Source organism: Trachurus japonicus, chromosome 8 (assembly GCF_045865225.1).
Source record: "Trachurus japonicus isolate A0001 chromosome 8, Traja_1.0".
Taxonomy (NCBI): Eukaryota; Metazoa; Chordata; class Actinopteri; order Carangiformes; family Carangidae; genus Trachurus; species Trachurus japonicus.
The window spans coordinates 13,983,278-14,011,009 of NC_140914.1; the positions used below are offsets into that span (position 1 = coordinate 13,983,278).

Below are 27,732 nucleotides of genomic sequence, written 5' to 3' on the forward strand. Positions count from 1 at the left end.
CCTACTGGACAATTAAAAACAATTGTTAACAGAGCAGATGCATTCAAAAGTGTTTTTTCTCACATAATCTGGTTTCTGGAATAAAGTAAGTTACACGTGAAGACAAAATAAACCCAATGATGATCAGAAGGGACATAGTTTGCACTGTCACAAAGACACATAACAAATACAATGTTATTTTATTTGGAACAAAAATTGCAAACAGAAAAATATGGAGGAAGTGACACAGCCTAAACAAAGCCCATCGAAAACTCCACAATCTAAGTGGGAAAAGGTTTAAGTGCAAAAGGAAGTTGAACACAAATATAATGGTAGATTATCAAATTCCTGTACAGCAACATTTAGCAAATTATTTGCCTATTGCTTCAGTGCTGAAATCCTCTTAAATGGGTACAAATCCATTTTGCACCAACAGAAAAGGAAGGAGGGACAATCACACCACAGCTCTCAGCTCTGTTTCAGTTCAGCTGTATTATTTCACAGTTGCCCTCTTCCCTTCCATGAGTTTAACTATTTCAATATTGCTTTCAGCATCATGACAAGAAACTCACAGCTATTAGTGATGATTATTCCATTGGGATGTTTTTAGTCTTCCTTTCGAACAAAAACTCCTCTGAAGCCCAAGGTGAAAGTTCATTTTTGACGACAAGCCTCAGGGAAATAAGGGCAGCTGTAAGGCAAAGATGTTTGTACATCCACACTAGAATGTCCACAGGCATTCCTCAGAAATAAGGACTCGTGCTGTGATTAATCACTTTCCCGGTCATTTCTACTTTTTTTTTTCTCCTTTTTTTTGGGTCATCTCTATAAGCAGTCCATGGAGTTGTCTGGTAGTATCCCCAAGGGCGGGGCCTTCCCTGGAAGACAGGATGGAGGGAGCATGGAGTTTGATGTGGGATCCACGTTTTCAGAGTCTTCCATTCGCTCCGCACAGCCTTCCCAGTTTATATGGAATCTGGTAACACGTGGATTTGATGCCAGAATATTCCTTTGGAGCTAAAAGAAAGGAAAAAAAAGGGAAAAAACAGAAATGAAAATGAATGTTTTGATGGGAATTCAGTTATATATTGACCGATTATTGAACCATTTCTGAACTTTAGGCCCATATGTGAGTATAGATCCATGTACTGACAAGTACAACCAAGAAAAACACAATGTCTCAACACCTTACAGCCTAAACTGAAATTGCTACCCCAGAGGATTTTAGCTAGTGTGTATACTGCCACTAGCAGTTAGAAAAACATCTCAGACTTTTGACTTTAGGTAACAAAGTGTGAGCTCTGTAGACCAAAAATGATCCAAATGGTACAAGATGAGTGTTTCTTTGACAATGAAAAGTTCCATTAACTATATACAGTAGTACCCTGCATGAAACGACAACAACTCTGCAGCTGGCATCACTGTAATCCCTCTTCCTGATATTTGCTTTTACACCTGCGAGTGAAAGGTTTCATTCCAAATGTCAGCCACCTTAAAAATGTGACACCTACAGACAAAATCCTCTGTCATTACAGCAAAAAAATTACAGTGGCTTATTACTGAAGTTACCACCAGAATTGACAAAACTGTTTACTGAATCGAAAAACGTTTCTGCTGAACTAGTTATGTAATCAAGGGGATTTGATAAGATTATTGGGCATTTTTAAAGGATCAACCCTACTTAGCATCTTTGCTTCCTCCTAAAGTGTAGGCTCAGCAGAATGAAAAGATTTTATTGCAGCGTGACGACTACATTTCTTCTTGCCATTTTTGGGATTATTAGAATAAATAAAACATTTGTATACATTTCTAATAGATCACACGTTTGTTAATTAATTAAGAAACTTTTTAGTTAGACAACTTTATTAAACCAGAAAGAGCTCTATATACACTTCAAGATCATTAAATATTTCTCAAAAACAGTAAAAACTGAAATCAACCATTGTTCTCACCTGAGTGTAGTCTGGCTTGATTGGTGGATTTTCACGAAGCTCTGGCTCTGTGTATTCATTGTTCACATAGTAACCAATGCGAATGAATTCCTGGCCACGATATGTGCAGGTAATCAGCACTACAGTTACACCGACAGCATCACTTTCAGGGATCAATCCAGTGTTTGGGGCATCAGCCTGTTAAAAACAAACACAACACAAAGACGTTCATCAGTATAAAGTGTTTGTTGGGAACCCTCCACCACTCAGATGGGGATTATATCGATACAACAATTTGTGAGTATAACAAAACAGTCTAATCTGGTGTACAATATGATTTAGATTAATTGACCTTAAAGCCCTTTCATAAAATGTGCCTTGATTAATCAATCCTTATAAAAAAATAATGAAGGGGAATCAATAAATTGAGGAACTTGAAATTACATAAATGCATGTTCAGCATGCTCATCATTTATAACTGTCTCATAATTGTATCAAAAATCCACATCATTAAACGATCAGTTCTATGGGCACTTACATGAAACTACAAAGCTGCTTGGTTTCCTCTTGAGCACGTAACAAATAATATTGTTATTTGTATAACATAGTTTTACGATACAACAGTAGCTAAAATATTTTTTTCTGTTGTATTCCTATTCCAATTAATTGATTGTCTCAACCAGTAATACACTTATCAGAAAACGTATTTGCTAGTACTTTTGCAATCAGAAAATAGATGAGGAACATGACTTTATGCCACATAAATGGTGTATCTATCCACCTATAAACAATGTCTTAACTAAGGCCACATTTGACAGACATTTTCCGGTGTTCAAACAACACAAAGGTCTACACTGGTGGGGCTGGGTTGTTGTGCAGTAAGGGGACATATGACCTTGGAAACAGAGGAAGGTTGCAGCAACAGTTTTTACTAGTTCCTTCTTTTGACCCCCTCCTCACAATGCGTCACCACAGGTTCCCCATTCAAATAATGAGAGGTGCTGTCTTTCAAAAAACAGAGCAAATGTCTGCGTTAACATAGCCCAACTAGTCTGTACAGTGTGTCAGGTGTCTGCGTTGGTTCAGGTTCCACGGAGACTTGAGACGATTCTGCGACCCTTCAGCATCAGAGACTTTTGCAGTGTTGTTGTTGTAGTATGTTTTAATAAAACCTACTGTGATCAGCGGGAGACTGGCCATTTCCTTGATATATCCTGTCTCATCTAGTTTTATGGCTGGAAAAACAACTACTAATGCCCCTACGTGAAAGGCAACAGGCACGAGGCTGCATTACTGACACACCAGATGAGTGTGTAGTGAGGAAAAAGAACTGCAGTGTAACTCTGGTTGTTTGGAAGTTGTAAAAGTGGCGTTTTTTAACATCTAATCTACCTGCTCTGTCTACAGGAGAAGGTGATGATCTCTCCAGACAACACAATAGCTAATGGTGAAGTTGTAATAATAAGATTTGACGATTGCTGTTCCCAGTATACACCATTCACAGCTTCACAAAGCACTGTTTCAGCTTGTTGCCCTCCCAAACACACCTGAAACACAAACATATGTCTCCCGGCAGGAACAGGGCCGACAAGGACAGAGTCAAGGACTTGATCATATTCTTCACTCTCTGCTGAGCCGACGTAGATGATCTTCCACTCCAGATCTGTAAAATAATGAAACAAGAGAAACTAGGGGTTACATTTTATTATCAAATGTTTCTGAGACAACTAGGAAATTATCCGATCAACGGAAAACTTGTGGCGTGTTAGAAAAAAGTATGATGAAGATAATGTATTCTGTGGGTAATGGGGGCGGGACTAGATAAGCTTTTGCTTCTCCCGCTTTCCTTTCGGCCATGTGTAACTGACATGCCCGAAATAAACAAATAAATAAATAAATAGAAAACTTGTAAATTATAATAGACTGCTCAAATTAGTAATTTATCATCAAATAATAATATACAATTTGGCTTCAGCAAAGCTTTTTACGTGAGAGAATAGTTCTTCTCAGTTTTACTGCTTTATAATAATTATGCATTTATTTGCCATAACAGGAAGCTGGGATACAGACATACGGACATGTACAGACATGTCTGTGCATCTTAACTAACCTAAATTTTACTAAATGATGTGTGTGTCAAGGAGACTTTTTTTATCTGTCTATGTATGTTTTTGCCTTTTATTTCATGTGACACTGGGACGAAGTAATTTCCCTCCTCAGGGATCAATTAAGTTTAATTGAATTAAATTGATAAATGGAAAACTTGTAAATTATAATAGACTGCACAAATTTAGTAATTTATCATCAAATAATAACATACAATTTGGCTTCAGTAAAGCTTTTTACGTGAGAGAATAGTTCTTCTCAGTTTTACTGCTTTATAATAATTATGCATTTATTTGCCATAACAGGAAGCTGGGATACAGACATATACAGACATGTGCAGACATGTCTGTGCAATTTACCCATATCTTATCTTACCTAAATTTTACTAAATGATGTGTGTGTGTCAAGGAGACTTTTTATCTGTCCTTGTATGTTTTTGCCTTTTATCTCATGTGATGCTGGGACAAAGTAATTTCCCTCCTCGGGAGCAATAAAGTTGAATTGATACAAAGACAGGTGTCCAGAGATCCCATACACGAATTTACAAAGGTAAAACAGATTGCGCAATCTATTATGAATAAAGCAGAGAGCAGAGCAGATGGTTTACCCATCAGCAACACACTCAGCGGTCAGTTTAATAGGAACACGGAGCAAAAACAACAATGACCGCACAGCACATTAATATAGACACTGAAATATACAGTTTACAATGTTTATAATTACAATTCTTAAATTATTTAAAGTAGCATTTTAGTGTTGACTGCAATACTTGACAAATTGTATGTGTAATTTGAAAAGACGTGACATGAAAGCACTTCAGGTTATTTGAATTATTGGGGATTAAGTTAGCATATTCATAAATTTCACTGAATGACCTGCTCTGAGTTGACGTTAGATAAGTTTCCAGCGTTGTCTACCGTGTGTGTCCTACGCATCCAGTCAATATTATGCAAACTTACTTTTACCTTTTGTTAGGTAAAACTATCCCCCAGTCAGAGGACTTTTCTAAATTAAAGTTAGCTCCTGTGGCTAATGCTGCATTAGCCATTAGCATTTCTGCACAGACTGGAATAGCAACATGCTCCGCGCTTTTTTTTTTTTAGCCCCCCAGAGACTCAGGAAATACAGTTTCTGTGCAGTTAAGGGTGCCAATACCTTCAGGGAGGTCCTCCATACACTCAAAGGTGATCTCGAACTGGAAAGGGTTTCCAAAGGGACTCGGGTTATCCAGGACAGCCACATTCAGCACCTGCACCTTCGCCATTGTTGCTGCCGGAGCGCTGCTGCTGCTGCTGCTGCCGCTGCTGCTGCTGCTGCTAAAACGAGGCTAACTAAAAAACAAAACGTTCAAACCAGTTTCCCGGGGAGCGCAGTAAAAGCTACACGACCGCAACAAAGCCAAGTAAAAAAAAAGAAAAACAACAACAACCAGTGTCAACGGTATTGTCAACCAGTTTTTCTTCTATCCAACCAGGGCCTTATCCACACGACTAAACGTACACTACTCACTTAATTAATGTGCAGTGTTTAACCAGCTCACATTAAATTTGAGGACAGATGCCGCTCTCCCGCCGCTTTGACCGTCCTACCGCGCCTACGGCAAGCCGGACGTGCGCGGAAGAGGGGGCCGCCTCCGTCAGAGGAAAGGCAAAGCGCCTATACTGGCCCCTAGCGACATGATAAACAATGACTAGGCTTACAAAAACATCACAGTAAAAGCACACCTACTTCTGACCTATGATGCATGAAGTTGCAGGTGTTTTGGTAGCTGAGCGTAATGTCCTTTAGTTGGGAGGTTAGAATTACAAGGTGGGCATGCAGGTGCAATTAAAAACAATACAAAACAGAAAATATCTTCTTAACAAAGTTTAATATTTGCACTTTTTGCCTTTCATGCTTTTTTTTTTGCTTTTTTTTTTTTTTTGCAAGACTGTTGGTGCACATCTGTGTAAACAACATGACAGGATGTATGACAGACTACAACTGACTGACTGATTTGGGTTTCCAGAAGAAAAATGTCGACATTGCTTCTACGCAACTGAGAGGAAATCAGCATAGACCAGCAGGGAAAAGGATGCCAGTCATTCTACTAAAAATGTATTGTTATTAAAAACAGTGTCTTCTCCACTGGTTTGTCTGACTCACACAATAAACTTTGTCTTCCACACTACAAAAACAGACCTAGATGTAAAAATGACTTAGTTGGAGCATTTAAAACACACATGATGAATGAATTAACAGAAAAACATGGTAGCTCCTCTGGTTGTTGGTAGCTTTTCTACAGTGAGCTTGTTTAACCTTACTTACAATGAAACTTGAATACCATCCAAATATAAAAATATGATTTCAGAGATCATTTTCTATTCTGCATTGTGCATTAAGATCATTCACATTTTATTTAGCCTATGCATTTACTCGGGATAGGTTGCACACTCTATGAGAAATACTAGACCTACTGTAAATCACACCAATATTGAAATGCTATATAAACAGGGGGGAAAAAAACATATGGTCATATATGAACCACATGACTGAATCACTGCTGTAATATTAAAAGAGGGACTTTCTCTGCTGTTCTGATAAAAAAAAAAAAAAAAAAAACAACGCCTCAGTGCTCTCTCTCTCTCTCTTCCTCTGACAAATGAAAACTGTCTGACCACCACAGATTAGGCCTGGAGCAGCCTGCATTTTCTTTGCCCCCTTCCGAGTCTGAGAAGAAGAAGGGGGGAGATTAGATGCGGATTAGAGCCCACTGGACCAGCTGGCCGCCGGATTCATCTCAGGAAAATATCTCAGGAATGTTGATATCCTTTTCTAATGTCAGGGGAAACATGAAACCTCACGGAGGCGCTGTTTCGTGCAGCCGCCCTTCAGGCAGACAGGTTGCTAGGTAAGAGCTGGGCACAGACCAGAGTACAGTCAAACATTGTCCTCCAGCAGCAGCAGGTTGGAACAAGTGGGACAAACCTGGCATCATACTGCTCTATTACAAAAACAATCAGATTAAAGCAAACAATTGAGGCTTAATAGACAGGGAGAATCCTGCGACACAGGTGTGATTGAAGTTATTTTTTGTTATTTGCGGTCTATTTGAAGAAGTTTTTTCTTTGTTTTCTTTTTTCCTTTTTTCTTCTAAATGCAACAGGAGGATCGGATCTGTTCTGCTCCAGCAAACCGCGTTTTCCCTCGAGTTTATACAAAGGAGGATCTGTGCGCTCTGCAGCAGGTAGATAACTGCGCCCAGGTAATGTAACATGAAACTGAACCATGTGACCAATGGCGATTTGAAGAGTAGACGAGAGAAGAAAAAAAAAACTGCTTTCCATATAAAGCACCAACTGGCGGTGCCGCAGGGGCGAGGATGTAGGTTTAGTTTAGTTTTGGCACTGATGGATCAGTTCGTTTTCACTGCAGGGAAACGCTTTATTTCTGTTATTTAGATGTCTTAGGATGTTACCTGTCATTTTCACCGGGCGAAACCATTTGTTGCAGTTTCAGTTTTGACAAGGTGAGGCGGAAGAAACATGGTTCATTCGTGAGGGATCTACCTGCTGCTCGCTGCGTTTCCCGTTTCGCTCTGAGAGTCTGACCACCTTGAGAACAGCTGGATCATGGGTAGGTATGTGTTCAATATAATGGAGAGATGACTTTGTAGCAACTTCATTATTTAGAAATGTGATAATATTGTTCCAAATGAGAAGGGGTTGAGCCTAAAAGCAGGTTTTAATAGCCCATATTTGCTATAAATAGCTTCCCCTGTGGTCTGAGCAGGTTTCTGGTGATTCAACATCAGACTGAGTGTGTGACTCAGTGTCTGTGTGTTGTAAGCTGCCTTACTAAAGCTCAGATTAAAGGAGCCCGCAGGAGTGTCAGGGTGAATGCATAAAAAAATTAAAATAAATAAATAAGCATTTCTCTCTTTTTTTTTTTGGTAAATCCCCACAGTGAATGCTGGTCCTGATGAAATGGACCCAAGCTGATGCCCTCACAGTCCCAGCCTGCCCTCGCTCGGCCTTGCCGGTCACGGGGAGAGATGGCAGCGTATCCGGATGTGCCGGCCGTCCCTGGCGTTGTGGTCGGGAGTGTTTTACTGCTGGTACTGAGCAGTAACCCTGTGTGGGGTGAGTCAGTGAAACATCTCTTCATGCTCACCACTCCCACCTCCCACACGGATAAACCATCATCTGTCTGACCACACCTACACCTACACACACACACACACACACACACACACACACAAGCACACACACAAGCACACACAACACATGAACAAACACACACACGTGATGAATTAAAAAAAACATTCCAGTGTAAAACTGGAACATGCACCGGCTTGTCAGAAAGCATTCAACTAAGAAATTGATTAGGAAACATGCTGTGCCAATTTTGAAAGAGGTAGATCTATGTCCAGTCTTGGCTGGTTATCAATTATAACACATACAAGATATTCCTCTTTCGTAATATGTCTTTTTTGAGTATGGTTGCCCCCCCATCCCCTGTAACTCCTGCCCCCTCTCTTTTGTTATCAGGTTGTACTTTTGCCCTTGCTAAGTTTGCTATTTGCCCTCATGAATGATTGACTGACAAAGTGCTATCAGGTTTTGTTGAACTTTCCAAAATGATACTTTCATTTTAGCAGCTGTCGTAATGCTTCAAACAAACAAAGAAGACTATAGCTACAGTAAATCTGAGACATTTCTTTCTGCGTATTTCAAAAAGCAGTGTGTTGCTGGACTCAGCTGACTGTATAGCTGCAGTCCACTCTGCATTCCTGAGCTTTCTCCCCCTCCTTGTTCAGTCTCCCGCTCCGAGTAGTTACTATGTAGTTTCGTGATGTCACTTAGTAATCACATGTCCGGTCATGGATGAAACAAGTGGAACCAACTGTTCGAGAACAGATATCTGCCATGCTACAGTTTTATATTGTTGTTGCCTTGGAAGTGTTCTCAAGGCTGCAAACAACCTCTGCTGTGTGTTGTTGGTTCCTCTTTCTTTTTTCTACTACTGTAAAATAATATCACTACTCCATAAAAAAGGAATTAGATGTGAGTAAGTCACATGGTTTTAAAGGTCACAGTGGATTTAGAGTTGCTTTGGGTTTTTGTGCTTTTGTCTCGAGGGCATTGATATTTTGGCCATGAGTCATTAGTGGAGACTAATGGTCACATCTCTGTCATCAGACATTTGTGCATTTTGCAGTTTGTCACACAAATATTTTTTGAAGGTCCCACTGAAACACACATTCATCCATGTGTGAGTTTTTGTCTTTATAAGTTGCTAAAAGGAAAAGTTCAACAATACTTGCATATATGATACGGAGCTGGAGCGACTGCTCAGCAAAAGCAGAAAAAGCTAACTCGGCTCTATCAGTGGTGCCAAAATCCACTTCCCAGCACCTCCAAAATCCTTACAAATAAACACATTGCACCTAATAGTTAAATCCATGCTAAACCCAAAAATGTGAAACGCTTTATTTTGCAGTTTTATTAAAGGTTATGTTCCAGACTTTTTTTTTCTCTCTCTGGTGTCTCCTCTGGTGGCCTGGAAATTGTTTCACCCAATCAGTCTCTTTCAAAAAAAATTCAGTTATTCGTCTAAATTCATCCAGATTACTGTTAGAAACTAGGTTACAGCACAAGATGGATACATGTGCTTACATGCACTGTGGTAACCTCATTGCTAAAAACCCAGGTTTGCAGGCTCTGAACAATGGAAGCAAGTAGACACAGAAACTCCACATAGCTAAGAGCTGATTTAGTTGAATGATATTATTGATCCTCCCTCTGTAACTCTTCCTCAGTTCTGCTTTTAAATAATACAACTATGATTACTAATAGTCAATTCATGTGGTATACACAGATGTTTAGCTTGCTTTGCACTTGATGATATGCATTTTCACTTCTGTCCCTGATGTTTCTGCTCTTTCTACAGGAAATTATACCACACCTGCCACTGGCACCACTTCTAATAAGACTGATGTGAGTTGAAGTCTTGGTCACTGCTCACTAAACAACATCATTTGTTTGTTTGTTTGTTTGTTTTGTTTGTTCGTTTGTTTATTTTCACATATCAAAGTTAAAAAAAGATATAACATATAAAATCCAAAACAATGTGAAGGGGAATGCCAAAAAACCCTCCAGGGGCTTGTAGGGTGGCATTCTCCGACTACAGTTCTAAGCTAATGAGCATACATTTGTGAGATACAAAAGTCGTTCATACATAATAAATACAAACATGGTTTAACATGATTTAACATTGTACAATGCAATACAAAAAGCTTGATAAGCATATGATAAGAAATACAAAATAAGATCAATCAATCAGAAGTTGTCCAGTTTCACCAGATCGATCAACTGTCCCGTGTCTTTCCATTTGCAGGGTCTCAACATTGCAGCTATTGTGGCCCCTACGGTCACTCTCGGTGTGCTGGCCATAGTGCTGGCTGTTCTTGGCTGGCTCTTCTGTGTGGTGAAGAAGAAGAGGCAGACCGAAGGGACGTACAGACCCAGTGCCGAGGAGCAGTCCGGCGCAAGCAGTGTGGCGGCACCGGATGCGCTAAAGTTACCAAAGGAGGAGAGACTCATTTGAGATGTCAGACTTTATGTACTGTACCAACAAACTCCTGCAAGGACGTGGGTTTGCAAGCACGTGCATGTGTGTGACGAGGCTCTCTCCCCTGAGCTGATCATTGAAAGAAGAATCTTTCAGGTTTATGAGAGGACATCGTGCCAAGTCTGAGGCATCACAACATGAGAATTCACTTATCGCTTCATTTCATCTTCTTCATTTTCAGTAAGGAGGGTTTGAACATTTCTTCTGCACACGTGAGACTGAAGCTGCAGTATTTTATCACCATGATCATTGTAGTTTGGACACACTTTTGTTTAAGTTGCCTCAATATTCAATTTACTTGATTTGATTCAATCTATCATATGCCACCTGCAAAATCTACACTGATCTTTTACCTCAAACTATGTTGTTTTGTTCTCCATAGAGCATCCATTGCATTTAAAACTGATGTTGTTTTTCTTCAGAATCCTAATAATGAGTGTAATCAAACATGTCACAAAGCCCTTGATTTTAAATGAACCTACTGTGTGATGAAACTGAGTTTATACTGGGACATGACATTACACACACCAGCAGAATATGGTTGTTTACACTTGAAGTATTCTTTGAACGATCGTGCTAATGTAAAGTTGAATTATTTAAAATGTTTCACATCATCAGATCAACCACGCAGCACAGACTGCATTGCAATCAAGCAGAGATGTTTAACAGCCTCACAAAATATTTATTAATGTTTTTGTCATATAAATAACAGCGTATTTGTACAATAGTTGAGTAATTAAACTTTTCAAAGCATTTCAAAGTCCTTGTGCGGAGTTTATTAAAAATACATGGTTTCATTGAAGGTTTAATTGAGGTGACAATGTGCCATGCCAGTCAAAATAAGATTGGCACATAATAAGACACATGAAAGAGTGGAACATTTAATAACTCACTGAAACATTGTCATGGGTATCGACCCAGAATTATAGGTCTGAACCGTCTATGTAGCAAATATAAGCAAGCTCATGACTAGGTATTTGTGCAGGGAGTGTTTGATGATGATAAAAGAGAAAGGCAGATAAGCACTCCTGGTTGTCAGAGAGAGAAAAGTTCAGCCTCTCAGAGCACTTGAAAGTCACTTAAACACTGAAACCATTGTTGGTCTGCCTGGGAAAAGGTTATCTATAATGTAATGAAAAATTGAGTGCGTCTAATCAGTTATTTAGAGATCTGTCATTCATCTAAATGTTTGGAAACTAGATGGAAGGTAATGTAATCAAACACTGACTTATACCAGTCACACGTTTTCTGGTTCTCAGTGGCTTCAGCCTAGAACAGATATATTTGTACAGTTATAATGTCATTAACATTATGGTAGATGTTAAATGACAGTCTCATGTAATTGAGTTTGTGCTAATAATGAGCTAATTCTGTATGACATACATTAAGTTAAAGTACTGGAAGTGTCCATGTCAGGTCAAGTTGATTTAAAATCTAACAAGCAGATTTTCTTTTTGTCTTAAATCACAGAACACAATTAAGGTATGAAATATTTGATCCCCATTGACACTCAGACACTAAGAGAAAATTAGCCATTTAGGCCATTTAGGAGTCCAGGAGAAAACATTCGTACTCAGACAGAGTCGTCACTGATAAGAGAAGCTTCTCTGCAATGTAGCTGGGCTGGTGCAGAGCTTAGACAAACATGATAAAATGTATTTTCTAGGAATCTTGGTTTGATGAATACATCTATACATAACTTCTTACTGAACAATGTGAGCTGGGTTACATTCATGGAGATGAATTGTTCCTGTGTTATTTTTGTTATGTTTGCGTTTCACCAGTCCTACAAAAACATACAATAGGCCTATCTGTTGCTTTAATACGTAACACTCTTACTACTACTGCACTACTACTTCTAAATATAAGAGTCATATCAACATAGGTGTGATATATGTGGTGGACTCAAGAAAATACATTTCAGTTTGTCCATGTTGATTCTTAATACAAGATTAGTCCACTTAGGCTTGTGACTGACCAGAGACATTCATAATTTAACGGTTGACCTCAACGTGTTTGTAATATGCTTGTGATCCTTTGTCAGAGGCTGTTTTCAAAGTTCAACCACTGACTTTCTCTGTCCAGATTCTTTAATTACCATGGTACTTCAAGATAAATGACTGCTATGCACTCAAAAGGAAAAAAAAACAACTAGAAACCACTTTTTATAGATCCTAATATTCATATTTTGACCATAACACGGGGCCTGACCTTCAGGTTTAGAAGCAACATCCATAGGCCCGATAGTGTCAGATCACACATGAAATTAATCATTAAAAACGCAGAGGCAGTAAATATGGCCTTTTAATCAGACTTTAATCATCCTCCATGTTCAAGGTTTCACAGTTAAAATCACTTGCAGTTGAGTTTGGCAAGGCAATGGCAGGACAGATGTAAGGGTGTGTCAATAATTCAGTGCATTCACTACATACAAAAACATTTGAACCAAAAACGTCACTAGTATCAGTTAAACACCAATGTCGAACACTAGAGCAACAGTGATCCAGGTGGTGACAGTTTTTCAGTGCGGCGGACCATTCGATTCAAGATGGAGGGGGATGGAGTTGGGTTGGGATGGGTGAGATGAGATGAGGTTTGGTGCGGAGAGGATTTAGGCGACTTCCTCTTCTCCCTCTTCCTCAAACTCGCCCTCTTCGGCGGTGGCGTCCTGGTACTGCTGGTACTCAGAAACCAGGTCGTTCATGTTGCTCTCGGCCTCCGTGAACTCCATCTCGTCCATGCCCTCGCCGGTGTACCAGTGGAGGAAGGCCTTGCGGCGGAACATGGCGGTGAACTGCTCGGAGATGCGCTTGAACAGCTCCTGGATGGCCGTGCTGTTGCCGATGAAGGTGGCGGCCATCTTGAGGCCGCGGGGCGGGATGTCGCAGACGGCGGTCTTCACGTTGTTGGGGATCCACTCCACGAAGTAGCTGCTGTTCTTGTTCTGCACGTTCAGCATCTGCTCGTCCACCTCCTTCATGGACATGCGGCCCCTGAACACGGCGGCCACGGTGAGGTAGCGGCCGTGACGCGGGTCGCAGGCGGCCATCATGTTCTTGGCGTCGAACATCTGCTGGGTGAGCTCGGGCACGGACAGGGCGCGGTACTGCTGGCTGCCCCTGCTGGTGAGGGGCGCGAAGCCGGGCATGAAGAAATGAAGACGGGGGAAGGGCACCATGTTGACGGCGAGCTTACGGAGATCGGCGTTGAGCTGACCGGGGAAACGCAGGCAGGTGGTCACTCCGCTCATGGTGGCGGACACCAAATGGTTGAGGTCTCCGTAGGTGGGGGTGGTGAGTTTAAGTGTGCGGAAACAGATATCATAGAGAGCTTCATTGTCAATGCAGTAGGTTTCGTCAGTGTTTTCTACCAGCTGATGGACGGAGAGGGTGGCGTTGTAGGGCTCCACCACGGTGTCGGACACCTTGGGGGAGGGCACCACGCTGAAGGTGTTCATGATGCGATCGGGGTACTCTTCGCGGATTTTGCTGATGAGGAGGGTGCCCATGCCAGAGCCCGTGCCGCCGCCCAGGGAGTGAGTAAGCTGGAAGCCCTGAAGGCAGTCGCAGCTCTCGGCCTCTTTCCTCACTACGTCCAGGACGGAGTCGACCAGCTCAGCTCCCTCTGTGTAGTGGCCCTTCGCCCAATTGTTCCCAGCTCCGCTCTGGCCTGGAGTCAAGAGCATCACAATTTAATAAGCTGATGTGGGGAAACATTGGCAGCAACCGAGCACTCTATTCTGATGTGATTGCAGGTAATAAGTGCATCGTCACTAAAATTCAGAGAGCTTACCAAAGACAAAGTTGTCGGGCCTGAAGATCTGCCCAAAGGGACCGGACCGGACTGAATCCATCGTACCGGGCTCCAGATCCACCAGGATGGCTCGGGGCACATACTTTCCACCTGGAATCAGTGCAAAAAATTGATCAACAATTTGCTTCTTGTTTTCAGCATTATGCATTTCATACAACAGACATAAGTGTGGATGCAAATCATTCTCTGCATTTGGGAAGCTGTGAAAGCGAGAGAAGCGATGACATTGCTCATCTGATATCTCATCTCTGGTATCTGTTGCCTACCTGTGGCCTCATTGTAGTAGACGCTGATCCTGTCTAGCTGCAGGTCGCTGTCTCCATGGTAGGTTCCAGTGGGATCAATGCCGTGCTCATCACTGATCACCTCCCAGAACTGAGAAAAACAGGTGTGGTGGGAGAGGAGGGAGAGACAGATGATGATTAATTAAACCAAAGAAAAACAACAACTATAGCACAAACAATTTCAATATGCAGACCACCAACATAAACAGCACACTGCTGCCATAAAAGGCTATTTTTAAACCTGCAAAGGTGCAAGAATATTTGATTCTCTAGCCTGAATGCAGGTTATAAGTGCAGACAATTAGACTGAAATGCCGGGTGTCTCTGGGGTAATCAAGCAGATGGCAATAATCTGATAAGAGGCAGGTTCTTCGATGCTATTAGAGCACACTATACTATTAAGTGATAACGGGCTTAAACATACTTAGGATATACATCATCCAAATGAAAAGTTAAAGCAGAGAATGTTTTAAAGAGGACTTTTTTTCATCAGAAATTGGCTTGCAGAGATTCATAGGTAAAAATAGGTCATAAATGTGAAGGGGGAGGGGAGGCTGCTCCTTCAGTGACACTAAGCTTAATACATTACTACTAGGCTCAATCGTTTATAGCTGCCTGCAAAAAGTAGGTACATTAAAAGTAAAATTTGCATGCAATTATCAAAGCGAAGCATGTTTTATCTGTTACATAAGTTTTTGTAATGTTGCATAAATCCACCCGTGTAAGGCTTTTGAGCCCAAGAGTAAGCTCTAGAGGGAATACCAATGAGCTGATCGGGTATCAGTTTGAATTTCCCTTCTTTTTTTTTCTTTTTTTCTTTTGCACGGAGCTCTGATCGAGAAGAGACACCGCGCTGGGTTCCTTCTAGAGAATTCCTGGAGGATGGATTAGAGACGGTGCCTCTCTGCCTACATGAATGCAAGTGTCACTACAGAGCAGAGGGGATGGGAAAACAAAAATCAGAAGAAGACAAAAAAAAGAAGTACCTACCTTAGCTCCGATCTGGTTTCCACATTGACCGGCTTGCAAGTGCACAATTTCGCGCATTTTGGAGCGATGGATGCGAGGGTGGTCGAGCCGAGAATGGGGGATCTGAGCAGCAGGGATTGACAGGGAGGGAGACTGGCTCCTGCGGTCGTCGATCGGTTGGTCGTGGATTTGTTGCACCGCCTCTAAAAGCGTCTACTGGGCTGAGTCGGTGGTGCAACTTGACGTCATCGCCATGGCAACCAAAGACCGGAGGAGAGAGGGGAGGAACCGAGATCCGTGGAAATGGCGGATAGGATGCGAGGGGCTGCATCAGTCATCAATAAGATCCTCATTATTCCCACGGACTCGGTGCACCCGCATGGACCCGCACACGTTGGCACAAATGACTGAGTGAGATCAGGCCCAACTGTGTGGCTATACACGCGTTAGCATCAAGGTCAGTGTTGGTGCAGTTGTGGCCTATAATAGTAGCCTAGTGCATCATGATGAGGATAACATCAAGTCATGGTTTGCAAGGACAAGCACAGAAACATGTGAAAACTAAATAATATGCAGACTTCTTCACTTTTTAAGAATCAGGACATGCAGCCAGGTTGGACTACCTATCACCTCTAAAAAAAAACCCTCAGGTGTGCTCCATTGTCTTTATTGGTAGGCTACCTTTCATTCAAATAGGCCTAGCCAAACTACTGTCATAATAAAAGTAGAACAAAGAGCAAGACACATATGTGCAGCACTCACAGGTTACATAACATCAAAGAACACAATTTGAAACAGTTGTAGGAACGCACAGAGGTAGGTCAGTGTAGTCATAAATGTAGCGCTTAGTCTGTAAGTCACCTTGGATGAACACATCTGCCAGATGAGTAAATGTAGGCCTAGTGTTATGTAATATACAGAGTTTGCGTTAAAACCCACAGCCAGTTAAACCAGTCACCAGGTTACCAATCAATAAACTACATAGTATGTAAATGAGAAATATCTCCCACTTAAATGCCTTCCAGATGGATATTAACTGTGTTATTGAGTGTTCACACAGTTAGAATCAAGGACAAATCTAAAATTACACTACTTTAATAGCTCTTCACCTGGAATAACAACCTGCACACACATTTTCATACTCACCAAAAGTCGTCCTTCAGACTAAATGTTCTGTGTGTGTGTGTGTGTCTATTTTTGGCTGCAACATATTTAGTATTCTGGCTTTCTCGGACTGCAGTCAAAAACATGTTCCCATGATTCCTTATCATGATCTACAGCAGAAATGTAGTAAAAATGCCATGATGTAATACAAATACATTAGGGAGATATTTTTACATTAAACACATGCATAGTCACAACTTAAACTCACTGACCTGATTCATCTAGCACATTATCATGGATGACATGTTGGTTGGTAAAACCTTCCCTGCTCTGAGCTATATACTGTTCAGGTTCATACTCACTTGCTAAAACCAGACAGAAACTCCTCTGTGAACACAACATCAGGTCTGGACAGCCCTGTGGTTACTTAATTGATGTAGGCTATGACATCAATGGCAGCGTTTTTGGTTTTAGATGAAAATTGTGTGATTGGCTTGTTGAATCACTACGCAGGTTTAAATTGCTTGTTAGCGTGCAGCCTCGGGCTCCTGGGCTGTGAACATGGGGATGACGCTGAAACATTCACATCCTGAATGATTACATTCCAAAACATGCAGTGAGTTACCAACCAGTTTTCAGCTGTCCAACAACTGGCCAATGGGCTTTTATTTCCTGTTTCCCTGCTCTGCCACATACAGTCCCTTTCACACTGCTTGCATGATTTAAGTTACTCCCACAGAAGTCACGCACAGGAAAGCCAAGAGCGCTTGCTGCTCTGTGTCAAGAACAATAGATGGATAGATAGCGCGCACTCTGAAGCTTTCGGGTGAGGTCTGACTAGTTATGCTGAATTATAGAGTGACGGGGAAACATTAAAGGACTTCTGCTGTTTTGAACTGTAGATTTAGTTGACCTTACACACCAAGCCATTGATCATGTCACTACCAGAGGAGGATCTCACGTGTCCAGTCTGCTGTGACATCTTTACGGACCCTGTTTTGCTGTCATGTAGCCACAGCTTCTGCAGGGGCTGTCTGAAGACCTGCTGGGACAAGGGCTTGCGTGAATGTCCAGTATGCAGGAAAAGAACCACCAAGTCCAATCCTCCCTCCAATCTGGCTCTGAAAAATGTCTGTGAGGCTGTGCTGCAGGTCAGGAGGCAGAGTTCAACGACGTCGGAGGAGGAGGAGAAGGCGAACTGCAGTCTGCACGGGGAGAAACTGAAACTCTTCTGTCTGGTTGACAAAGAGCCCATCTGCGTGGTGTGTCAGTCGTCTAAACTGCACAAAACCCACGACTGCTCGCCTGTAGAAGAGGCCTTGCTGGACTGTAAGGTAAAGAAGTACATATCACATTCACATGCAACAGCTGCTTGCTTAATGTTAAGTATTTACAGTGCCACCCTCAAGTGAGAATGCTGCTCCTCAAGTCTGTCTTGCTTGTAATGCAGCCAGTAACAACGCAGGCCTACAATAGCACAGAGTACTCAAAACACTGAAACATCTTTCACTTACAGACTGAACCCTGCTTGATTTTCAGGATGAACTTGCTTTATCCCTCAAAGTCTTGCAAGACAAAGCGGAAAGCCTCCAACAAATTCAGAAGACTTCTGCAGACTTTTCAAAGTACATCAAGGTAATGTGATGAGATGACAAGTCACGTACTGTAGCTATAGGCTTATTTCTTATGAAAAAAAACCCAAAAAAACCCGCAGACTTTCACAATTATCTCCCTCAGAGTCAGGCAGTGAAGACGAGGAGACTGATCAAGAGCCAGTTCGAGGAGCTCCACCTGGTCCTCCGCCAGGAAGAGTCGGCCAGATTGGCAGCTGTGAAAAAAGAGGAAGAGGAGAAGATTGCAGGGATGAAGGACAGGATCAGAGAACTTTCTGCTGATTTGCTGTTACTCACGGAGACGATCTCAGTCATACAGGAGCAGCTGAAAGAAGACGATATGGTCTTGTTGAAGGTTCGCACAGTCCTGGCTCCTTCAATTTCAAAATCAGTGTTTTGAAAAAAAATTACATATTTACTCTATATTCTTTATTTTCCAGAATTTTAAAGATACACAGGACAGGTAGGTCAATAAAACATATTTACACTTGCTTGCTTGTGTGAGCTATGGTATTTTCTGAAGCTATTTGTTGTTGTTTTTGCAGGAGCAGTGGTGTTTCGCTCGGTTCAGAGAACATGTCTGGATTGCTGATTGACGTGTCCCAGCATCTCTCCAACCTCAAGTACAGAGTCTGGGAGAAAATGCAGGACTACATTGACTACAGTGAGGACTCATCATTTTTATTTTGTTGATAGTAGCCTACAAGTGTAGCCTACAAACCGAACCCTGCTTAGCATATCAATCTCAGTAACTAATTTCCCGTCTTTTAGCTCCAGTTACTTTGGATCCAAACACAGCACACCCCAACCTCATCCTGTCTGAGAACCTCACTTCCCTCCACTACTCAAAGCAGCAGTCCAGCTGTTGCCCGGACAACCCGGAGCGCTTCCACATGAGCGCTGAAGTGGTAGCCATGACCCCGCTTGGCTCAGGAAGTCACCACTGGATTGTGGAAACAGGAAGTAATCAGGACTGGCTGCTGGGTGTGGCCTCCTTGTCCGTACCCAGGGAATCTGAGGTCACAGCTCGGCCTGAAAACGGATTCTGGACTTTGTGTTACCGAGACGGAGAGTTCAGGGCCATGACCTCCCCACCCACTCAGCTGACGCTCTCAAGAACGCCCGGACAAATCAAAGTGCAACTGGATTACAACAAAGGGACGTTGTCTTTTTCTGACCCGGAGGACAACACCATCATTTTTGAATTTACACACACATTCACAGAAACTTTACTTCCATACTTTTACACACAGAGCAGCCACCCACTCAAAATAATGCCTGAGAAGATACTTGTAACAACACTGCGTCAATAACTGGGTAAACAATTATTTAAAAGAAAAAGTCTATTTAAGTTGTGCTTGGATCAAGTTCAATGTTAATGTGTGTTAAAGAGGGAAATGTTCTCCATTTAAGTAATTTTGCTGCTATAAAAACATTTGCATTTGTACCTTCTCAATAACATTGTAGGCAACAGCTAGCCTAGCTCTTTCAAGGGGGAAACATCATTCTAAAAACTATCTATACATCTATATCTACAGAGCTATAGGCTACGGGTGATATATCAAACTTTTCATCTACATTTTGGCAAAAAAAAAAAACAATAAAACAAAACAAAAAATATTTTCACAGTCGTAGAACTACATTTAACAAAAATGCTCATATTTGCATCACTGAATAAAATAAAAATGACCTATCCTGTGTTGTGTAAGAAACCAATACATCTGTCATTCAGTCTCAAATGAAAATAAAGTTTAGGCTACATAAGATCCAGGTAGGTTTTGTTTTTAAATTAACCACAAACACACACACACACACACACACACACTGAAACAAAGTTCAAGGTTTCTTCTCATGGTTCTGTTTATTGTTCTCCTTTGTACACAAGATGGCGCCAAAGCCAAACAAATGTATTTCAGTTCAGTATGAAGACGAGAGCTTTGAAACATGCCTCTATTGTGTTACTGGTAAATCATTTTCAAGAACACAATCATTTTAGCAAATTATGAAATAAACAAACGAATTTCCTCATGTTTATTGATTATCAGTGATTATTTCAAGATTAAATATAATTTTCTCCAATATAAAAAAGCATGAACACATATTTGGAGATGTATAAAAATAGAGGACAAGTAAATCCAGTGACCAAAATAAACATGAATTCACAGTTATATTTACAATATTCAGCTCATTACAGACAAATGTTAGACTCAGCATATATGTTCATTCTTATCTCAAGCACTTTGGTTTTGTGCAGGTGGGGTTTTATCTGTGTTGTTCTCTGCAGAGACGCATCGGCAGAACTTCTTGATGAAAGCATCTGGAAGGAACGGCACCTTCTCCAGGCGAGACAGATAAACAAGTGGCTGGGTGGTGCTGCTGATGTTGAGGAAGGCGAAGCCAACGGGCTGCACGTAGCAGCGAAACACATCGGGGGTGTAAATGTCCTCGAAAGGGAATAACGCCACAGGTGGCAGGTAGTTAAACACAATGATGCAGAGGATGGAGAGCACCATCTTGAATGCCTTCTTTTTCATGGGGTGCATTTCGTCTTTCCCTGCGCCACGGGACCTCTTCAGGGCCCAAAGGATGCTCACGTTACACACAACCATCCAAGTAAATGTCGCCAGGATCTCGCCGGTGAACACCTTCTCAAAGTTGGGGAGGCCTCCCACAGCTTTGGCGGCCGAATAGGCAAAGGTGAGGCAGAACACCAGCACCGAGAGGCCTAACCTGTACTTGATGTGTTTAAGCCGCCCAAACAGAATCGGAAAGAGCACAGCTATGAAGCGATCCAGGCAGATACAGGAGAGAAACAGTGGGCCGCTGGTGTCTTTGACGCCGTAGGAGAACTTAATGGCAGTCCACACCTCTTTGCTCTGCCAGTGGTAAAGGTTAAGGAGGATGATGGGGGGAATGGTACTAAAGTAGGCATCCATGAAGGCCAGACAGCCCAGGAAGATGTCTGAGGTGGTAGGCTCTTTGCGATTGCGGATGAGAACCGCAATGACAAGTATGTTGGCGGGAATTCCCACGAGGACATTGATGCACTGCACGGTCAGGTCAAATAGTATCCCCTCCACTTGGAGATCGCACCCGTCAAACACACTGAAGGGTTTTGCAGTGGCATTGATTTGACCAGTGGTACTGAGGGGGAGAATCGGAGGGGAGGTCGTGTTGAGTGAAGATACATTTACCTCCATGTTTCTAAAAACCAAGAAAAAACCCGGAGAAGGATAAGAAAAGGGTTAGGCTAGCATTTTATGGACAACACAGCAGTATCAGTATCTCTATAACAACTGATCCAGCTTTGGGTGACTGACTGTACAGTATAGGCTATATTGGTGTTGAGTGTTAACTAACTTTATATTGGGAATGAAATGCTAAGCTAACAGCGGAAAAAAGGGGTGTATCGGCTATCTAGCATTAGTTACCGCTAGAAATTAGCTTACATTAGCATCCGTCTATCAAAATGATCTATTTTAGAAGTAAGAAGCCATAATGTATATAACAAGCTAGATAATTAGCTACCTTTACAAAGATACGCTATATAAGCTAATGTTTAGGGTAAATGTATAGCCCACGATTAAACTGACTTATCATAGTAGGCTACATAACTTTTACAGGCATGAATATACTGTACAATTACAGGTAAGTAGGATACATGTCCCCACTGATGTTTACGTCTTTTGGGGGATCTTCAGTGTCTTCAATGGGGGAACAGAGTCCCCCAGTCCCCACATTATTCAACCCTCTAGCAGCAATTAATACAGACACCTGTTCAAACCAGGTGTTTATTAAGGGTACTTATACTTAATGTTGTTTTCTCACTCGATACAAATGATACAGTCTGTGTCGTGTCAAAAACACTGTTGTTCATTAGAATCCTCCGCGGAGAGGTTTATCCTCGGAAGAGTTAAACCGAGTTAGACAGATCCCATAGAGCATAGACACGTTACAAACAGCATCAGGGCTTCTCCTCGGGCTGTTATCGTGTTATTGTGTCTGCATGGACTCCCCTCAGAGAATCGTGACTCTCCACGTGTGGGGACATCTAACTCACTTAAGGGACTCGGGACAAAAGCACCACCCTTTTCACAGCAGTATAAAAAGGCAGCGGCTGCCAAATTAAAATGGCAAAGTTCATATTCAGCATGTGGACAACTGCGTAAAACTCATTGTTATCGAGGGGAGTGGACATTTGGTCATTTCCTGGAGTTCTTAAAAGCCTCCTTCTGACATTTAGCTATTCCTAAAGCTAATTTCTGACCAGAAAAGGATGGCAACCTGGAAAATAAATCCAATTACGGCTGGATTGATGGAATAACAACTGGAGTCAGACATGAAGCAAACCATTACAGGTGTCCTGGGCCTTGAGCTCTGTGTCTTTGGCCACTTCAGGAGGACCATAAACAGATTTCTTTTCTTTTTTCCATACCAGCCCTAAATGTCAGTCATGTTCTGTTCAGGGCTTGAGGACTATTTACAGCAGCTTTGAGCCAGCCTGATTTGCATGACCTCTTTGAAAATGTGAGCATCCTCACATGGAGTACACCTGAGCCCCCCCTCCACCTCCCTCCCTCCGCTGTATGGACTATTGAAGCCAGAGGCTGCGATCGTTCCTCGTACAACCATCAACAGGCCTATTCTGGTTAAACACGGACCTTTGTTCCCCGTACTCCCTCGGTGGATGGTGTTTCTCACCTCCGTCTGCTGCCAGCTCCACCTCGGGCCACACGCACGCACTCCTGTGGGACTAATCACACTGATGGAGAGGTGAAGGTCTTTGCCAAAGATGCTTCTCCCTGGAGAGGAGAGACTTAATCAATTGTGTTTTTCTTCAGGCATATCTACTGAAAATGAAATAAACATAATAGATAGAATATTAAAAAGTGTTTTGGAGCATTTAATTAGGTGCTGAATACCCTGCAGTATTAACTGTCTTACATGTATTTGAAAAATTAATCAAGGCCACTGAAGTAGAAACTGTTTATAGCAATTGTCAGTTGATTAATCACAGTAAAGTATATATTATTTGTTTCTTATTGTTGCCATTTCCATGTGTTATACATAGTTTTTCGATAAAATGTCTCATTTGCAATAGATTTAAATCATTCAACAGTTTGATCAATGATAACACAAATTAGTCTTTATCACCGTCTTTATAACCCTGATTAAAAATCAAATTACATATTGATGTTGAAGCGAAACACTTTAAAACATTTTCAGTAGGAGTTGAAAATGTTTGTAGTCACGTCCTGTTTTTTGAATTACAGGATGTGTTGAGAAACACAAGTCATGCTATAAAGATAACAATGTTTCCTGGTTTATAAGACAAAAATACAATATCATAGTTGAAATACATTAACGTACTACGTCTATTTTAAGGATATGCATTGACTATATACTCACCCGTGCGGAGCTTTGTAAAAAAAAAAAAAAAAAAGAAAAGTAAATGGTATTGTTATCACTCACCTGTCTGGAATATATTTCTGTGCTGTGTTGTAGATCGAAGGAGAGCGTGTCGAAACATCAGTGTGTATTTCAGGGTGTATTCATTTATAAGTTCTCTGACGTGTCGTAGAGTCGACGCTGGCCAGGAGGGGAGGATCTCCTGGAGTTTTTTGACATCATGAGGGAACAGTGACTCTTCCAGTTGACGGCTCTTTATTCAAAATGCCTTCAGGTGCCGTCAGCGGTGGTGTGTGTGGAGATATAACCAGTGACCTGATACTGAAGACCTGGTACTGAATTTTGCCCCAAGGGTCATAGATTTGTCAGTCTGGGCTTTTTACGTGTGGGTTCACAGAGCATCGTGGCAGCAGTCTGGGGTTGCTGCAGGTTTTCAGTCATATGTGTCATCCACGACTCAGCCACCTTCTTCCTTATCTCCTGACACTGAGACACAGAGCACGAGAGCACATGAGCAATATTAACTTCCAAAAATGTCACTGGTGTCTTTGCTTGTTTTGTTTTTTGTTTTTTTGTGTGCATTTCCATCACTATAGGATGTCAAATAAAAGCTTCCTTTCTCTCTGCCTCACTCGTACATAAAGAAAGTGCCTGAGCACAGCTGGTGAAGATTCCCTGTGAAGTGCTCATCATTTAACCACCGGAGGAGGGGGAAAGACGCTGTGTGTAAGCGTTGCAAACTCTCTGTGTGAGTATGTGTTATAGGGTGTGTTGGGAATGATTGTTTCACAGGGTGGCTAATTGCATTTGAGCCTGTGCTTGCGTGAGTTGAACCCAATGTTCTGTTCCCATCTGAACACAAAGACAAAACCCACGTTGAACTATTGTCCTACTGAAGTGTAAAGGACAGGATGGTGAGATTTAAACTGCTTTATCTCTTTGGGGTCTAGGGGGGCAGTAGCGCTCTGCACTTCAGTTGTTAGACACTTGGACACGGACGGCAGGGCAGGGTGGGTCTCTCACTGAAAGTACTTAGCAGACAAGACATGATATTTACACAATGTTAAATTCACCAGGAGAGTCTGAGACGTAACAGGTCCGCTGGCATCAACAAGTCCTCTCAACCAGATGAAACATCTCACTTTGTTTCACACGTGTTTTGTTTTAAACACATACTTTAGTTCTTAGCAGTGAGCTACAGATCTAAACCGGTACAGAGCTTGAGGATGTTTTTCAGCTGCACTTCTATCTCAACACCGTTCTTCCATGTTATTATGTGTTTTTTCCAGATCTCCTGAGAGATCTCTGCATAAATGTCTTTCCCACAGTCCCTCGACTTTTGTTTATATTTACCCTTGTCTTTTCCAAATCAAAATATCGGCTCAGCGTGTCTCCCTGGCATCACCAAGAGCATCGGCGTTGCCAGCTCAAGTGGGAACATACAGCAGCCGACCACGTTTGGAGTCAGACTTCACTTTGCAGTGGAGAATTGTGTTTATAGAGAGTTAAATGGATAAGACAATAACACAAAACACACATTTTTGAAATGTAATCCTGGACAAATCTACTCCAAACTGATATTTTTAAGATTAAATCGAGAACAATTTATTTACAGAGGCAGCCAAAGGAAAAAAAAAATAGGAGAAATTCTGAGCTGCTCCAATGGTTCATCTAATCGTATAGCAGAGTTGAGTCATGTCTTACATAAACACATTGTAAAAACCGCGCTGTTTGGAAATTCTCTTATTTCCTCTCTCAAATGTACTAATGTTGGCAAAGGGGGGCACTGCTGCTGGAGGCGGTGTGTGTGTGTGTGCGTGTGTGTGGTACTGAGCTTTTGCATACATTTCCCTGCTGAAGGTCGGGAATGGAATAGAATACAATAGAAGCGTCATTGCCAACATTATGAAATGATGTCAAAAGTAAAATTTTAACGTGACACTGTACAGCAACCACCTGCACACAATGGAATACCAGATGGTGTTTTGTTTTGTTTTTGCACAGAAAAATAAAACAGTTATGTATTGATCATGTATCAAGTAGTGAAATTAACTACCAATGTGCTTGAGTGCTTTATAATTTAATACCTCAATATCATACCTTTATATCGGCTGGTTTCCCATAAAAGTATAAGTATAAAAGTTTTAGATCATCAATTCAACAGAGATCTGCCTGCAGTCTCGTCAGGGTGAAAGAGATGCAGGTAACTCTCCTGCATTACACCCACCCACACACTCCTACACACACACACACACACACACACACACACACACACACACAGGCAAACAGGCAACACAGAGTACAAAGTGTAATAGTACTTGTTGTACAAACACATGTCATCAGAGTTAAAGTGAAAAGGAGTTTGCTCTTTTTTTATTTTTTATTTTTTTCAAGTAATGCAATAAAGCCGTATATTTGCAGCTATATCTTTCCTCTTTACTGTAACACCGTGGCAGTGAACGCAGCCTGAAAAAACAGAGTGCAGATTGCTGTTGAACAGCTTTCCTGCTGTCCAGTGTTCATTGAAATCATATGTCGACAAGTAGAGAGACATCCAAAGACCTGTCTGTTAGAAAGGTGGAAGATGAATTATCTCACGCGGTCAGATGTAAACACGAAACAATGTGTGTTTCTGTGTTTTTCAGGCACCGTTTTTTTCCCCCCTGTCGTTTTCCATAATGGCTGTGAGAAATGAAATTGGCTGTAACGGAGACCCATGGACGTCATGGCAGTCGAGAGGGAAAGAGGAGCTAGAATTAGAAACAGGGTCGAAACTTTTCTGTGAAAGCACACACCCCTGGAGAAACTGTCATCAATCACCAAAACTTTGCCATCTCAGATGGTAGCAGCAGAAGTGAAGCAGAGAAAAGAGGTGGAGGGAGAGGACTACGTTTCTTTTTAAAAATAGTATCTGCTCTAAAGTGTTCTGTTGTGTTTCCTTGGATGGAAACAGCATTAAATATGTGCAACAGATTGCCTCACTATCAGAGCAGGAGCTGTTTTCAGTTCTGATATCGTCAGCATTAACTCCATGCGTGGTGGGATGATTGTGTGGGGGTGAGTGGCTGAGCTGAGCTGACTCCTTTTAATGGGATTGTGACAAGAACGTATACAGTCGGAGGAGCTAACTGAATGGCCTATAGCCAAAATAGAAAGAATGGGCATCCCACCAGCTTTCCACCCATTATTACAATTATGCCACGCTAAATAAGCAGTAATCACCATAATTACGGCCTCTTAGTCTTGGGGTGGCTTACCAGCGAACAAACAACCCAGTTTCATTTAGCAATCACTTCTTAATGGAGTTAATTATGGAATCAAACAACAGGATGTGATTAAGCATTTTTTTCAGCTTTGTATAAATAGAAAGAGCTTCATATCCTGGATATGATACTTATTTGACCCAGTGTGTCATAACAACAACAGAAATGGGATTATTTAAAACAGCTCGCTGACTCATGTCAGAAAAATATTGACAGACGTGGTTTTATTTTAAAAACACAGACACATTTATTTTAATTTTGTTCATCTGTGAGGCCAGTTGCACTCACTCATTCAGATATAACTCGCTCATTGACACTGAATGTGGTATAAACATGTCAGAGCAGAGCAGTGTGGTATCATAGGGATTTTATGTGTATACTATTTTCCATATAAAGGACAGCGTTAATCAATTCCTTACTGTATGAAATGAATCATCAATAATCAAATTTTCAGTCTGTTTGTTTTCCGACATATAATTACCCTGTCAGTTATCCCATTTACACAGGGCCTGTTAGGTCAAGCAGTGTCTCAGTTATCCTAAGCTGTGTTTGGGTGAGTGGGAAGTTTGAGGTCAATTACCATTTAGAGAAACAGAGCGAATAATAATTTAAGTCAATGCAGCGTTTATGGAACAATTTTGCTGTTTTA

The 27,732-nt window shown here is 41.6% G+C and overlaps 5 protein-coding genes across 7 annotated transcripts; 2 read left to right on the plus strand and 3 right to left on the minus strand.

The window, feature by feature from the left end:
- Positions 1-160: 160 nt before the first annotated feature.
- On the minus strand, positions 161-5,322 carry asf1ba (anti-silencing function 1Ba histone chaperone). Its single transcript, XM_085784038.1, has 4 exons — positions 5,172-5,322; positions 3,458-3,573; positions 1,932-2,108; positions 161-996 (listed from the first exon to the last, which is right to left on the minus strand). Exons 1-4 carry the CDS (start codon positions 5,278-5,280, stop codon positions 805-807), a joined length of 594 nt encoding a protein of 197 aa, XP_085640164.1. The 5' UTR covers positions 5,281-5,322; the 3' UTR covers positions 161-804.
- Positions 5,323-6,940: 1,618 nt separating this feature from the next.
- On the plus strand, positions 6,941-11,382 carry crb3a (crumbs homolog 3a). 3 transcript variants are annotated; one of them, XM_085784041.1, is made up of 6 exons: positions 7,054-7,069; positions 7,162-7,242; positions 7,509-7,631; positions 7,962-8,137; positions 9,948-9,994; positions 10,395-11,382. In XM_085784041.1, exons 4-6 carry the CDS (start codon positions 7,996-7,998, stop codon positions 10,602-10,604), a joined length of 399 nt encoding a protein of 132 aa, XP_085640167.1. In that variant the 5' UTR covers positions 7,054-7,069; positions 7,162-7,242; positions 7,509-7,631; positions 7,962-7,995; the 3' UTR covers positions 10,605-11,382. The 3 variants fall into 3 exon arrangements, with proteins under 3 accessions (XP_085640165.1, XP_085640166.1, XP_085640167.1); XM_085784039.1 differs by having other exon boundaries at positions 6,941-7,260; XM_085784040.1 differs by having other exon boundaries at positions 6,941-7,242.
- A 1,543-nt stretch (positions 11,383-12,925) lies between these two features.
- Positions 12,926-16,074, minus strand: tubb4bl (tubulin, beta 4B class IVb-like). Its single transcript, XM_085784042.1, has 4 exons — positions 15,716-16,074; positions 14,708-14,816; positions 14,421-14,531; positions 12,926-14,297 (listed from the first exon to the last, which is right to left on the minus strand). The coding sequence occupies exons 1-4, from the start codon at positions 15,770-15,772 to the stop codon at positions 13,240-13,242; spliced, it is 1,335 nt and encodes a 444-aa protein (XP_085640168.1). The 5' UTR covers positions 15,773-16,074; the 3' UTR covers positions 12,926-13,239.
- A 1,443-nt stretch (positions 16,075-17,517) lies between these two features.
- On the plus strand, positions 17,518-19,911 carry LOC146982831 (zinc-binding protein A33). Its single transcript, XM_085784043.1, has 6 exons — positions 17,518-18,132; positions 18,338-18,433; positions 18,536-18,766; positions 18,852-18,874; positions 18,957-19,075; positions 19,183-19,911. Exons 1-6 carry the CDS (start codon positions 17,734-17,736, stop codon positions 19,722-19,724), a joined length of 1,410 nt encoding a protein of 469 aa, XP_085640169.1. The 5' UTR covers positions 17,518-17,733; the 3' UTR covers positions 19,725-19,911.
- A 673-nt stretch (positions 19,912-20,584) lies between these two features.
- Positions 20,585-21,611, minus strand: LOC146982832 (G protein-coupled receptor 183-like). Its single transcript, XM_085785396.1, has one exon. The coding sequence runs from the start codon at positions 21,609-21,611 to the stop codon at positions 20,643-20,645; it is 969 nt and encodes a 322-aa protein (XP_085641522.1). The 3' UTR covers positions 20,585-20,642.
- Positions 21,612-27,732: the final 6,121 nt, after the last annotated feature.

Bases quoted from the DNA above. Each gene is read 5' to 3' on its own strand.
- asf1ba (XM_085784038.1), bottom strand. From the start codon at position 5,280: ATGGCGAAGGTGCAGGTGCTGAATGTGGCTGTCCTGGATAACCCGAGT. The intron at 3,574-5,171 runs GTATTGGCACCC...ATTATTTTACAG, and splicing joins TATGGAGGACCTCCCTGAAG to ATCTGGAGTGGAAGATCATC. The intron at 2,109-3,457 runs GTGTGTTTGGGA...TGTTTTTAACAG, and splicing joins GACATATGTTTGTGTTTCAG to GCTGATGCCCCAAACACTGG.
- crb3a (XM_085784039.1), top strand. From the start codon at position 7,996: ATGCCCTCACAGTCCCAGCCTGCCCTCGCTCGGCCTTGCCGGTCACGG. The intron at 8,138-9,947 runs GTGAGTCAGTGA...CTCTTTCTACAG, and splicing joins GAGCAGTAACCCTGTGTGGG to GAAATTATACCACACCTGCC. The intron at 9,995-10,394 runs GTGAGTTGAAGT...TTCCATTTGCAG, and splicing joins CCACTTCTAATAAGACTGAT to GGTCTCAACATTGCAGCTAT.
- tubb4bl (XM_085784042.1), bottom strand. From the start codon at position 15,772: ATGCGCGAAATTGTGCACTTGCAAGCCGGTCAATGTGGAAACCAGATC. The intron at 14,532-14,707 runs GTAGGCAACAGA...CACTGATTCCAG, and splicing joins CTACTACAATGAGGCCACAG to GTGGAAAGTATGTGCCCCGA. The intron at 14,298-14,420 runs GTAAGCTCTCTG...TCTTGACTCCAG, and splicing joins GCCCGACAACTTTGTCTTTG to GCCAGAGCGGAGCTGGGAAC.
- LOC146982831 (XM_085784043.1), top strand. From the start codon at position 17,734: ATGTCACTACCAGAGGAGGATCTCACGTGTCCAGTCTGCTGTGACATC. The intron at 18,767-18,851 runs GTTCGCACAGTC...TTTATTTTCCAG, and splicing joins ACGATATGGTCTTGTTGAAG to AATTTTAAAGATACACAGGA. The intron at 19,076-19,182 runs GTGAGGACTCAT...CCCGTCTTTTAG, and splicing joins GCAGGACTACATTGACTACA to CTCCAGTTACTTTGGATCCA.
- LOC146982832 (XM_085785396.1), bottom strand. From the start codon at position 21,611: ATGGAGGTAAATGTATCTTCACTCAACACGACCTCCCCTCCGATTCTC.